This window comes from Arachis ipaensis, chromosome B03 (assembly GCF_000816755.2).
Source record: "Arachis ipaensis cultivar K30076 chromosome B03, Araip1.1, whole genome shotgun sequence".
Lineage (NCBI taxonomy): Eukaryota > Viridiplantae > Streptophyta > Magnoliopsida > Fabales > Fabaceae > Arachis > Arachis ipaensis.
The window spans coordinates 86451172-86465567 of record NC_029787.2 but is presented as its reverse complement, the minus strand read 5'-3'; the positions used below and the strand labels follow the sequence as shown (position 1 = coordinate 86465567).

The 14396-nt window shown below is 35.2% G+C and overlaps 1 protein-coding gene across 1 annotated transcript; it reads right to left on the bottom strand.

The window, feature by feature from the left end:
- Positions 4950-6237, bottom strand: LOC107633370. Its single transcript, XM_016337004.1, has 4 exons — positions 5902-6237; positions 5342-5853; positions 5243-5246; positions 4950-5156 (listed from the first exon to the last, which is right to left on the bottom strand). Exons 1-4 carry the CDS (start codon positions 6235-6237, stop codon positions 4950-4952), a joined length of 1059 nt encoding a protein of 352 aa, XP_016192490.1.

Here is a 14396-nt window from a genome sequence, read left to right as displayed (position 1 = left end):
GGTCAAGCCTAAATAGAGCCCTTACAATCCTAAGTTTTATTTGATAAAAAAAAAAAGTTAAAATAAAATTCGAAAGGTTCTAGAAATCCTTCCCTCCAACTATTACACCCCAAGAAAAATAAAGAAAATTCACTATGCTAGTGGCTATTGTTGATCAACACACTTATTGTCTGTTGTGGCCTAGTGGTATATTCATATCTTGTTCATTTAGATTAGAGTTGTCATATGGTATTTTATAAAGTTTTTTGGACAATTATTTTGGTTGTTTAGGAATTATTTACTCGCCGTTGACAGTGACACGATCAAATCCAGATTGAATCTGCAGGAACCAACTGGATTCGTTATTGTGAAGTGTGTCCCCACCGTGGCACTTCACTACCCTCGCTTTACTTTTATTTTATTTCGTCCAAGATATGTACTACGTGTATGATATCCATGATATCGGTATGAAACCTACAATAAGCTTTTGTTTTATATATCTATTTGCTTTTCTTTTAGTCAGGTGGTTAACTTAATAACTTTCTTCATTTTTCGTTTCACTTGCATTCTGGCATCGTTCACCAACCGTTCCAAGTCCCTTGTTCTCCCCACTCCCCAGTCCCCACACACTTCTTTTTCTTTTTCTTTTTTGGTGCAGATATGCACAACCTTGTCATCCCCAATTAACATTTGTCAGCTATTAATTATTTATTAGCTACTGAATCAATCAATCAATCAATAAACTAAACTATAAAACGGTGGATGGATGATTAGTGTCACTAAATCATTTTTAATAGTTTAAGAAACTAAACTAGAAAAAGCTTAATCCTAAAACCAAGGATCCGGGTCCTCCAAGATTCGACTCTTAACACTTAAAAAGAGTGGCAATCATTGAAGAATTGTTGCATTCAAATGACGCCACTGACTCAATAATGAAAACAAGCGAGAATAAAATGTGGTTATGGGATCCTTTTTATAATATATGCATAGCCACCCTAGAATGAGTGAGTGGAAAGTAAGGGCAATGGATACAAATTTAAAATTTTAATTAATTTTGGTTGATTGAATTTGCAACTCCAGACTCGAGTCCCACAATTGATCAGTCAAATAAAGATGATTAATTAATCAGTGATTAGCCGAAGCATCAATAACATAGTATAACTGAGAGGATATGATTGATGATTATGGCCATTAAAAAATGTTACAAAAATCTAGAGCTTGATAGAATCGCGTTGTGTTTATATCCTACAATACGTAATCTATGTATTTATAATACACAATTTATGTATTATAATTTTAATATTAAAAGAATACAATACACATTCTTATGCCATATCTAAAAAAATAAACCCATTCTTACAACATAAGTTAGCAAAATTTATATAAAAAATAAAGCAACTTTTAGGCATAAGTTTGTGACTGAGGACGTAACGAATAAGTTTCATATATTGCTTATTGGTTATTAGCAAAAATTGAACCGAACTGACCAGTCAAACCAAAAATTATTTGACTACGATACAGTTCAATTGATAATAAGCTAAAATCGTCCGTTTAACAATTATATGTAAATTGCTAAATCTGTTGGAAATTAGTCAGTCAGGGTCGAACAAAAAAATGGATTTTTTATTTTAATAAATAAAATAATTATAATAATTATTGAAATGAATAATTTAAAAAATATTTATCGAAATAAATGTTCCTTTCTTATCCCGTTTATAATATAAATGAGATAATTTTGCATGTATCTCGTTTATAGTGTAAACGAGATAAGACACGTCAGACTGACACGTATATATCTCGTTTACGGCCTGTCGACGCTTATAAATATATGTCGTTTACAGCGTGATTTTAGGCTCAAATTTGACCTAATCAACCACATTCTCCTCTCTATTATCCCTTTTTGACCCTATTTTCTATTGTTACTGCGATGGCGCGCCAGACGGCGAACAACGAAGACATCAATAGACTGAACGAGACATCGCATTACGCCGGAGCAGCTGACTTTGAAGTTAGTTTTGTTCTGTTTAATTATGTGCAATCCCATATGAATTTTTTTTGTATGTGGCCATGGTTAGGGCAGTCGCGAAGAACTATAATATAGTTTGTAGTTTTAGCATAGTAGGTCTCTAGTAGAAATTTAGAACTCTATTTGCTTGTGGAAAGTTGCTACGACATAATTATTAGTTTGGAACTGTGTTTTACTTGTGCTAGATTACTACTATTTATAACGTTCTAGTTAGGTTTTTTTTAATATGTAATATGTAATTTAGAAATATGTGTAAGTTAGAAGCATAGAAATATATTCTTAAGTAGAAGTAGATGTAAGTTAGAAAGAAACATTTATTTAACTTTAATGTTTTGTATATCATATTAAATTGATCTAATTACAAAACTAAAAAGAAGTGTAAGAATTTAATAAACCAAATATTTACAATTATTTTTTTATAAGGCTGAATTTTTTTTATTCTTCAGAGGCCTCGCCTTCTATTGCCCGGCGAGTGAGTCACACCCTTCCTCCACCCGATGCCATTGTTCCGTATCTGGTTGGGGCTGGATTCGGCGACACAGTGCCCCTCAGGGATTTCACTTTTGACAATTCCCTGATTTTGGCATTCGTAGAGTGATAAACCCCAATTTTGTGGTTTATCTTGTGTTGAATTTAGGGAATTTTATCAACTTATCTCACATTTATTCAATGAAATAGTATGGTTTCATGAAATTCTCCTAATTGTGCTTAATGGTTAAAAACATGCTTTTTAGCCTTTAATTGGTCAAATTTTATCCACTTTGATTCCACTCGATGCCTTGATATGTTTGTTAGTGATTTCAGGGTTAAAAGGCAAGGAATGGATCAAAGGAGTAAAGAGAAAAGCATGCAAAGTGGAGAATTCATGAAGAAATGAGCATTTGGAGGATTCAACGCCACGCGCACGCGTCATCTACGCGTACGCGTGAGGAGGGAATTGGCCAGGCGATGCGAACGCGTGACAAGTGTCACGTGACCTCATTAAAGTGAATACGTTGGGGCGATTTCTGAGCCATCCAGGCCCAAATCCAAGTCATTTCTAAGGCTATTTGATGCAGAATTCAAGAGGGAACAAGAGGGGAGCAATTAGATTAGTTTAGGACCATGCTTTAGGTAGTTTTCTAAAGAGAGAAGCTCCCTCTTCTCTCTAAAATTAGGGTAGATTTAGGTTTTAATTCTTGTTTTCATCTAGTTTTCTTTGTAATTTCTTGTTCCTACATCCTTTTTCTCTTAATTTCACTTGTTAATTTTCCTTTTATGTTCTTTTTATGTTCATGCACTATTGTTGGATTTGGATTTTCATTTAATGCAATTTTATATTTTATGTTCTTTTGATGTTTAATTGAATTGTTATTGTTGATTTCTTGCATTGGGTAGTAGTAGATTTTATTATTCATGCCCTTTTATCATGCTTTCCTTTTGTGCCTTCCAAGTGTTTGACAAAATGCTTGGTTAGATTTTAGAGTAGATTTTGTGCATTCTTGGCTTGGAAAGAGAAATTGGACAATCTTGAGTCATTAATACCCAATTTAGATGGGTGACCTAGAGTGATTAGTTAGTCTTATATCCATTAATATTACTTATAGATTGGGATTAACTAGTCCTAATTTAATTTCTCTCATGTGAAGATAACATTATACCTTCTTCCGATGTTGGAGATGACGAAATAGGATTAGCTCTTGTTAAGTATTGTATGATAATTAATTACTAGGATAGAAAGTCTAGATTCTCAATCCTTGCCATGAATGCCTCTTTTTAGTAATTGTTATCTTTAGTTGTTGACTTACTTTTATTGTCATTTAAATTTCTTGTCTTCTTATTCGCAAAACCCTGGGACCTCATAACCAATAATTGAGCACTCGATTGTAATTTCTAGGGAGAACGACCTGAGAGTAATACTCTCTGTTATTTTTATTGGGTTTGCATTCATGACAACCAAAATTAAACTTTGATTGAAGATTGTTTGTTGGTTGGAAACTATACTTCGACGAGATTATTTGTGTAAAATTCCTAACCGACGATAATCCTCTTTCATGGAGCGATGGCGTCCAGAGACGCACACGTTTCATCTCCCGTGGGGTGAGGTCACTATCACCCTGCAGGACGTAGCGTACCACCTAGGCCTACACGCACACGGGGCCCCAGTTGGGGTGCCTCTGTGACTTCGGTAGGTGGTACCACACGGAGACGTGGGCCTTGGTGGAGCAGCTGCTTGGTGCCAGACCTCTGGTGGCTCCTCAGCAGGCGGCGCAGAGGAAGGAGTCGTTCACGATCAAGCTTGTTTGGCTGCAGGATCGTGTATGCCATATGCCCTCTACAGATGACCCAGAGACCCTCCTATAGTACGCCAGGTGCTACATTACTTTACTGATCGGAGGATATCTAATGACGGACAAGTCGAACAACTTGGTCCACCTGTGTTGGCTCCCTCTTTTCCGGGACTTTGGGCAGTGCCTAGCCTTGTCTTGGGGCTCGGCCGTGCTGGCCTAGACGTACCAGTCACTTTGTCAGGTGGTACAGTGGGGTGTCATGGACATCACCGGCTACACTCCGTTGTTGATGTCCTGGATCTACCAGAGATTTTCTCAGTGGTGTCCACCTGATAGAGGGATCTACCAGTATCCTATGGCTGCAAGGTAACAAATGGCGTCACATGGCATCTTAGATTAGTAAGGAAGAACGACCATGACTCCGTGCTCTCGGACTCGACAATGGCAAAAGCAATAGGCAGGATGTTGCTGTTGCCATCCTATGCCACCACAATAAGCAACACTCCACTGTATCTCCCATACAGATGTGTGCCATCGACAGAAACAAACGGCTTGCAATGCTTGAACGCCTCGACACATGAGGGAAAGCTCGAAATACCTTGTCGAATATGCTACAGTCGCGGACTAGAAGGTGTCCATCATAGTACGGTCCGACCCGTAGGTCACAAATGGTTCTAGAAAAATAGCTTTGCAGTGCCTGGAGCAGTTCCGGCACCTTGTTGTACGACTCCTCCCAATCCCCGTAAATCTGTGCAATTGCCTTCTACTTCACCATCCACACCTTTCTGTACAAGGGTTTGAAGTGATAGCTCGCCCGTATCGCACCTTGCAACACCGGAATGCTCACGGAGGGGTTGAACTGTATCAACGGCAAGATGACCCTGCAAATGAGACTCCCATCTAACTGACGATGGTCTTGAGACATGGTGGGTCCTAAATAACTGTGCGCTCTACCAACCCTCCGAACCTCCCTAACACAACAAAAGAGTATTGGTTCAGCTATATCTCAAACCTAATTTATATATTGCATAGAAGTACTCAAAAGAACAATTGAAGTTAAACTTACCAATATCCGAGGTTCTGCCGAAGGGCCACACGGAGGCTCCATAGACACCCAGTCGCAGCTTGCCGGCACTGCACATGGTACTTTAGTCGGTCTGATTTGATCACCCGGTACTCTGCACTCCTATGAATAATGTAATTCTTCACACCCTGAAGGACTGCATCTCGACATTTGAACATGTGGCCGACCTGAAACTTTATCCCACCGTCCAGGTTGTATTCCTCTTCTCCTGTGTCAGAAAATGGAGTTCTCTCATGCATGGCGTCCAAATCCAGATTTTGATAGTGACTTGGCACTGCCGATAGCGTCGGAATTGAGTGAAGTGGAGGCAAGACATGGCGCGCCACAGTCGGAGCGAGCATCTCGGGTACAAACTCCTCCTCATCGAACCCTTCCGAAGAATCATTGTCGGCACTATCCGCCACGTATTCTTCGTCTGACTCCTCGTCGTCCTCCTCCGCCTCATCAACTGGAATGGCGATATGGATCGGTGGTGGTGCAAGAGGTCGTTCGTCCTAGACATAGGTCGAGTGTACAGAACCACCATGACCAATATCTCCAACCTCGGCGGAAAGCTCCATCATCTGTTCCGCTATGATCCTCCCATGGATGTCGAACTTGAGTCGAACATGCTCGTCTCCTAAAAGTCGAAAGAGTCGAAACCGGAAAACTCCATTGCCCATTGGTGCTAGCAACCTATACCCCACCCTTCCGACCTCCCTCGCTTCTGTACGACCGAGGTTGTTCAGTATCCAACTCTTCAACTCCGACAACGTACTTACATGCTGAGTGCGTGATAGTATCGGATTCTCACATTCAAATGTCACCCCATTGTCGCCATTTCTCATACGACAATTGGGATAAACACACACAACTATGTATACGTTGTTACTGGCCATTGTTGCGTTATTTTTGTGAGAAAAATAAGACAGAAAAAGATATGAAATGTGTGTGAAAGATGCCAAAGGTTGCACATCCTTTTATAGTAGTTGAAGATTTGTCCTCTTATATCTCATTTACACTGTAAACAAGATATATACGTGTTAGCCTGACGTGTCTTATCTTGTTTACACTGTAAACGAGATACATACAAAACAAAATTACCTCGTTTATAGTGTAAACGAGATAAGAGATAGACATTTATTTCGGTAAATATTTTTTAAATTATTTATTTCAATAATTATTATAATTATTTTATTTGTTAAAACAAAAAATCTTTTCGTCTATGTAGTATGCATGCGGCATGCCACGCTTCAATTCTTCAACTTCTGTATCTTCTATTCTTCTATTCTTCTATTCTTCTTCTTCTATTTGGCTCACAAAGTCAGAGACTTGTGAAGCAACGTGAAATAGTGGTTGTGTAAGGAGTTGGAAGGGTTTTGGATGGTGAGAGTTGGAAGGGTTTTGAATCATGAATTCTTGAGGTGAATGAAAATGAGGATTTAGTGGTTGTGTAAGGGATGACAATAAAATTCGCCTTTGATGAAGGAAAAAAATGAAAAAAAAGAAGAAAAAGAAAAGAGAGATTTTTAGTTCCTGCAACCTTTTGGAGGTGACACTTGACACGGTTATTTGTCATCTGGTAGCAATGGTCAATTTATTTATTTTTCTTAATGGGTGAGACTTAATTGAGATTTAAGAATGATTAAGGTGTAATATCTCCCACGGACAAAAAAAGTTAGGACCGAATAGGATATTTATTCAAAAATAAATTTATTTAAAGGCCCAATTAATGTGCAAGCCCAAGCTCAGATGGGTTCGTAACCTCGCAGTGCTATAAAATGCCAAGCCTATTGAGAGAATGCTCAAATCTGAGGAAAAGTCGGGAGATGAATTCAGTGTCGTACCGTCGTCGTAGATATTATTACATACATAACATTACAAATCATTAAATTTTTAAACTGATAAATTAATAAATAAAACAATTCGATAATTATTTAAATCAATAAATAAAATAATTTGATAATTATTTCGATTTTTAAAATCTTAGTTTTTAGTCTTTTTAGGCAAATTTGAACCCACCTCCAGCAGGTCCTCCATATCATGGGCAACGTATAAGGGTGAAAAAAGGTTAGCTGGCCTGCTAGAAACCTGCAGTCTGGCCTGTATTTAGTTTAGCCTGGCCTGATCTGTTGTAAAATAAGAACAGGCTCAAACTCTTTTTAAAGTCTTAATATGTTAATAAAACAGGTTCACACTCACTAATTAACTTTATTGGCCTGTCAAGCTTGCCTGGGTATGTTAACTTGTTTGTCAATGAAATATAGCTTAAATAAATTTAAATTTTTTTAATTTTAGATTTTTATTTTAGAGGATAAAATAAGATTTTTTATCATTGAATATTTTTTTTCTTATATTTTTTTTTGTCTCACCTATAAAATAAATGATAATAGATCATACTTTACTCTTTAAAGTAAAATTCAAAATTTAGAGGATTCAAATCCGGTTCAAATAATATAATCTTTTTTCTTTATCTACAAATTTTAAATTCAAATCTCACCCCTAACTTTAAAAACAAAAAGTGATATATATTGTTTAAATTTGTAATGAATATTTTCTTTTGCCCTTGATTAAAATAAGTATTAAAAAAATCAAATTATTATCATTGTTACAGCTTGTTATTTCTTCAAATTTTGGAACTTTATCATTATTTTCTCTTCTGTTCGATCTTTTAATGAATTCACGTGATCAATAAGGGAAAGTATGAGGAGACAATAGCCTTATTGTACAATGCATACAATGGAAGTTTAGTTGTAATTAAAATTAAACTATGAGTCATTATTTAATTTTGAATTCTTTCTAATTTGAAATTTGAATTAAATTAGGATTACCCTCAGTTATAGAATCAAATCTACGAATCCCTCTTTCAAGACGGTGTGACCTCCATTAACAACGAACTGCTGTCTGCATCTGTTTCAACCGCACAGCACAGGTCACCGGCAAGCACTGCGTCCCGTTGTTCTGTTTTCACCGCCCTCTCGGATCGCACAGTCCACTACCCAGCACGGCCCTCTCGTCCGCACATTACGCAGCCGGTTTGCCTTCTTCGAAATGTTGACATCGCAAGACGAACGTGTTTCAAGCGAGGGTCTTCCTTCATGCACACCACCGAGCCGAAATTCATTAATGGAGTGCGATATGGTTGAACTGCTAGTTTGTGTTCCGTCTGAGGTTGCAGAGAATTTATCAAACTAACAGGGAAACTTATCCGGCGATGTCGTCGTCCACGGTCAGAAGTCGAACAAGGTGAACAATGACGATCAACAATTTCTGCCATGGATAGTTATTTTTCGGTTAACTTATATTTTTAGTCACAATGAAAATGTGGTGTTTGTTAGTATGTTTAATGGAATATCCAAATGCGATCGATTAGTTGAGATTCAACTAAATTTGTGATTGTTTTATAATGAATGGTATGATTATATTCATGGAGGATTTGCTGAAATTAATTAATAATTTCATGCTTATATGATTATATGCAGGAAGTATATTTTATGTATGTATTTGTAGATAAATGTATGCTGCCTTCATGTTATATGGCATTTTATATGCTAACCTACATGATGGTCATTCAATGAATTAAAAAGCAACCATAGAGTGATGCAATGGCTGAAATCGTTGTCTGAATTAAAATATATGCTTATTGTATTTGCAGCATGTTAATCATGGAATGCTTATATGAGTGTTTTATAATGGCTAAAGTATCCTTATATGCTCCCCACATGTGTGTTATTTATATGCTCATATGCTTTCTGCATATTATTTGGTATACATACATGCCTCCTGCATATTATTTTATTATTTTTTATGCTTATGAGTTTGTATGCTTATTTGTATGAGTGGTTTATAATGACTTCAACATAAAAGAAGAAATAAAAACCACACATGATATGAAAGACCACATTCATAAATTAGTTGTGACCAATAGTATGTGTTGCTTCGGTCCTCATGGAAGTTGCATCAAGGTACTCAATTAATTTGCTTACTCAGCGATTACAAACAGGCTAATATGTGAGATTATGATATGGCATATCCCAAGATAAATGTAACTGACAAATAAATATCATGCTTGACATTTTTGTCAGATCTGCAATTTGTAATACTCCCTCTGGTGTACAATATCCATGACTTAAGTAGATAAATTTTTGCCTAAATTTGGAACAGATTTAGATACTTCACCCAAATCATGAAAATTCTTTGCATGAGGCCCTTCCTGTTGCATACTAAACTACTTTATTTGCTATTTATTCAGGTTAAGTCATGGAATTTAGAATCTAAATTGTTAAATTCTAATAAACAAATGCTGATGTGGTTCATTTATATTTGTGTATCTTTCTCTATGGAGTTTAGAGAGGATTTCTGTGCATCTCATTTACTAATTGTTTATCTAATTAGTTTTCATGATTTTGTTTGGGTGTTTATTTCGTGATTATAGGCCATGCCACTATTGGATGTTACTGAGGTTGAAAGTGAAGAGATGGTTCTTGGTTACGAGGTTTGGATTCTAGTTTTATCCTGTATTCTAATGATTGGGATAGTAACCAGCCTCCCGTGTACATTGAATTCTTCGAAAAGTCAAAATAATCCATACTTTTAAAATTAAAGCAACTAGTTTGAATTGATTTATGATCAAAGGATAAAAGAATTGTTGTTTATAATTTACTGAATTGGGGTGAATAGGTGGCGTGACTTCATGTAAACATATAGGTTTTAAGATTGTATGCAGTTGTTCCAAGAGTGAGATTGAGTAATTTACAGGAACCATTTAAATGTGGCCGAAATGAACCCTTTTGCTTTATTTATTTGAATGAATCGAATGCATAATGAGTATACATGACGGTTATTCTTTAACTTTGGAGTAAGGTTATTAAATGTGTTACAAATAACTTCATGCTATACTATATAGTCATTTGGTACGTAGTTTGTCGTTTTAGATAGTCAATACACGGTTATCTTCAAACAGACACGTGGGATGTTCATTTCTGTAGGTAATCGGATGTTCACTTTACTTGTTAACACGGATGGTTATTAATGGCCGCCTAGTTCTTTGTGATAAATGCTACTTATGACTTAACTGACTATCGTGCTTTGAAAACATTTTTTTCCTTAACACGTTCGTGTAGTGGGTATCTAGTCATGATAGGAATAAAAATGACGCTGCGGTATTTTCAGAGTCAAACTGGATGTTCATTTCTGTATGATTTTGGATGTTCACTTTCCAAATATAAATGGATGTTCACTTTTCACATATAAATGGATGTTCACAATCACAGAACAAGGGATTGTTAGATTTTAGATTCATCCACAAGATCACTTTTGCATCTATTAAAAAAGAATCACATTAAGTTGGCCCAAGGTCAAATTTTATGAGGGCAATGCTTCACCAATTCAACTCATTCAAACTAGGAAAATGAAAAATACTTATCCTTGAATAAATTCATAATCAAACAAATGTGCATAGTAGTAACTATCTGGATTGTTACTTTCATTCATTTGTATGTTTGTCATGCCTAAGAGAATGGCTAAAAACACATTCACAACAACTTAACAATAGTAAAATAGGGTCTACGGTTACGTTCCACAAATTGCACAATAAAAACCAATGGCTATGTTCGGTTTATAAGCCAAACAAGCATATCCAACGATAATCAAAACATGCATGAGTATGCTACTGTTTTCTGCCCCTAGTCTTTCCCACAGTTGGTAACCTTTCAGCTCGTCGTATCAACGTTCTCGTGCTAGGTGCCGTGAACGGTGATTTCACTTCCTTCCGCTTGTATCAGGGTTGATTGTGGCGTACGAGGATAGCCTTGTCCTCCAATATTGGAAGCACCTTATCTACCAATGTATTATGTGGCCCACAGACAATATCCAACATCAGCTCCGACCTGCTTTCTCTAAGCATATCCTGGAGGAAGATTTTCATAGCGAGTTAGAGGATACAATAGTAACATTAATTCATATTCAATCCTCCATTTTCCCATACAGTACGCATCTTTAAATTAAAAGAAAAACTATAATGAAGCAAGCACTCAATCGACTATGATAACCAACCATCCAAATGCTTAATCAAGTAAGCCCCCAATTAAATCGGTAAAAATATCTATCACGAAGACCAATCCTTCAATACGTGTATAACACCTATAAACATAAAGGATTCCATCAACACTAGTTTAATTGGTCCAATAGACCGGGTCAGTCAGTTTCCAACACAACAATCATTCATGTAAAATACTATCACTCGATTCAACAACATGGCAGTCCCATAAATCAATGTTTATAGCCAGGAACAGCGACGCGAATAGATATTAAATTAGCAACCAATTTTAGTTAAAATTGGTTTCTGGTATCTCATATCAAAAAATATTTTTCTTTTCATACATGAGTTAGTTTACTTAAAAAACAAACCATGTAGGAAAAAACAACATAAAAAACAAACAACCGATTCAATACTCAAGTTGACCATATAGTAAGCATATTGAAATAAAATTAAAAAAAATTAATCAAGCATGGATAAATGTGACTATGAAAACCAAACATCTGATTACCTACTAAAGTATCCATCCAAATAAAGCAGCAAAAAATATCTATCATGAACAGTGAACGTCCAACACCCTACTAAAGTAACCTTCCAACTATGGTCAACAATAAGAAGCCAGTGGTCAGCTGGGTTACGTTACAATGCATCCAAAGGTCCACACGGGCTGGGAAAAAAATTGCTATTTAAACTAGATTAACAAATTTATTTCACCTTTCCAGCGTAAAAGTTATATCAACTGCAAGGATCTCAGACTACAACTAATATCTCATGCTCAAACATACTAAAATCAATCAAATAAGCAACATATACTCTCTACGGAACAAAATGCAAGTTGAATAATGTATCATGAAAGGAGGAAACTAACCCACTTAACGTGGATGCTCGACGATGATATAGTTCTGATGTTCGTGTTGGTCCCAGTGAAAAGTTCACGTCAAGCGGCGAAGCTGTTTAATCAATTGCAACAACCTCAGTGAACATCTATTTTCTCATTCTCCAGAATAATAAAATTCGATTTATTATTTTTTTACCATGTAGATTCAAAAAACTAAGTATCTTAAACACTCTAAATAACAAGTAGCAACTGCAATGAATAATGGTGAAAAGAAGAGAATAACGCACTCACCGTGGATGGTTGAAGAGGTTCTGGAACACGTCCGTTGGCGAAACAAGGATCAGATATGCAGCCGCCAACCGTGCACCGGTGATGCTTCCAGCGAGTGCGATCAGGTGTGGCGCTTGGGGGCAGCGACTCCGGTCGGCAGGGAGGACCGGCCGTGCGATCGCGACAATGCCAGCGACTAGGTCTGATCCCGAACAGATGGTCTCCAACGCAGACGTGTTCCCGGAGATGCTGCAGGATGCGATTTAGACGGCTACGCGGCGGTGTGGGGTTTGATGAACACCGAAGAGGAGGTGAATTGGGTAGGGTAACACGGTCACAGGAAGTGAATTGGGGGTAAACATCATTTAGGATTGTAATTAGGTTAATTGGGTGTTTATTACTATTTTCAAATATAATTGGGCTAGATAAAAAGCTCATTGTACATATTGTATACAAATGTTATTGTCTCCTTAGCAGGACTCGATCATAATATATTCTAAGACGATGCTAATTGAATATTGCATCTCTTATTAGATAATAATTTATCATAAAAAAAATTTCTTTTTGTTAAATATAAATTTTATATTTTTTCTACGATATATAAATACCGCTGATTATTTTATGAATGAAAATTTATATTTTTTTGTAAAAGAAAATATCAAGATGACGATTTTTTTTTTCCAATCTTCTATGAACATGTTAAGTTTTGTTGAGAACTCAGAAATCAGAATATCACATGCCGCAGGAGAAAGCTTATTTTAGTTCTCATCACAAAGCAAAAGGAAGGGGTTTGAATTTGAACAAGAATAATTTACCATAGGTAACCTTTGAATTTCAATAATATATTAGATTCGATGATTGACTAATCTAAACTTTATCAATGTTCTTTTTATAATAGTAAATACATAATTAGTTTTTTAATTTAAATAAATTTTAATTTTTTTAGACAAATTAGTATCTATTTAAAAGATATTAATTTATTTTATAGTAATATTTTAAAAAAAATATAATTGTTATATAATAAAATTTATTAAAAAATTATTTATCTAATATATATATTAAAAATTTTATTAAATACAACAAAATAATTACAGAAAAGAGTTTTGAAAAGTTACAGAATAATCAAGTTTTATTGAGAATTATTAAAGTATATAAAATTTGTTGAAGATTAATTCAAACTTTTAACCATTTTATAAAGAGTAAAGTATCGTTTTTGTCCCCAATGTTTGGAGTAAATTTTATTTGTATCCATAACGTTTAAATCGTCCTATTTGTATCCCTAACGTTTGTAAAAATGATTCAATATTATCCTACTGTCAATTACATATCATGAACGCTTTAGTTTGAATTTTAAAAATCTCTTCTTGAAGTTAGAATACAAATGTTTGGGATAGAATCCATGATCTACTCCGAAAAATAGCTCATCAAATATTGAAACTAATTCCTACAACATTTACATAATTCACTTTTCTAGGGACATAATTGAATCTAAACACAAATAGTGGGTATAATATTAAAATCGAATACATCCAAATGAGACTTAATTGAGAATGAATACATCCAAGTGAGAATAATTGAAAAATATAATCTGATTTGTTAGTATAATTGATAGTAGGATAACATTGAATCACTTTTATAAACGTTAAGGATACAAATAGGACGATTTAAACGTTAGGGACACAAATAAGACTTACCCCAAACGTTGGGGACAAAAACGATACTTTACTCTTTTATAAATATTGCTACCAAATGTTTAAAAGTCTAAGACCTAAAGTACTACTTAATATAATATAAAAAAGTTATAAAATAAAAATTTAATTTTTTTTAAAAAATTATTATTTTATATTCTAAAAATATATATTAAAATTATAAATAAAAAAATTATTAACAAAATAAAAAATTTAAATTTTTAA

What these genes read in the sequence shown, in the direction of transcription:
- LOC107633370 (XM_016337004.1), bottom strand. Translation starts at nt 6,237, where the DNA reads ATGGCCAGTAACAACGTATACATAGTTGTGTGTGTTTATCCCAATTGT. An exon ending in TGATGGAGCTTTCCGCCGAG is followed by an intron (nt 5,854 to 5,901) that starts GTTGGAGATATT and finishes ACCTATGTCTAG; the next exon opens with GACGAACGACCTCTTGCACC.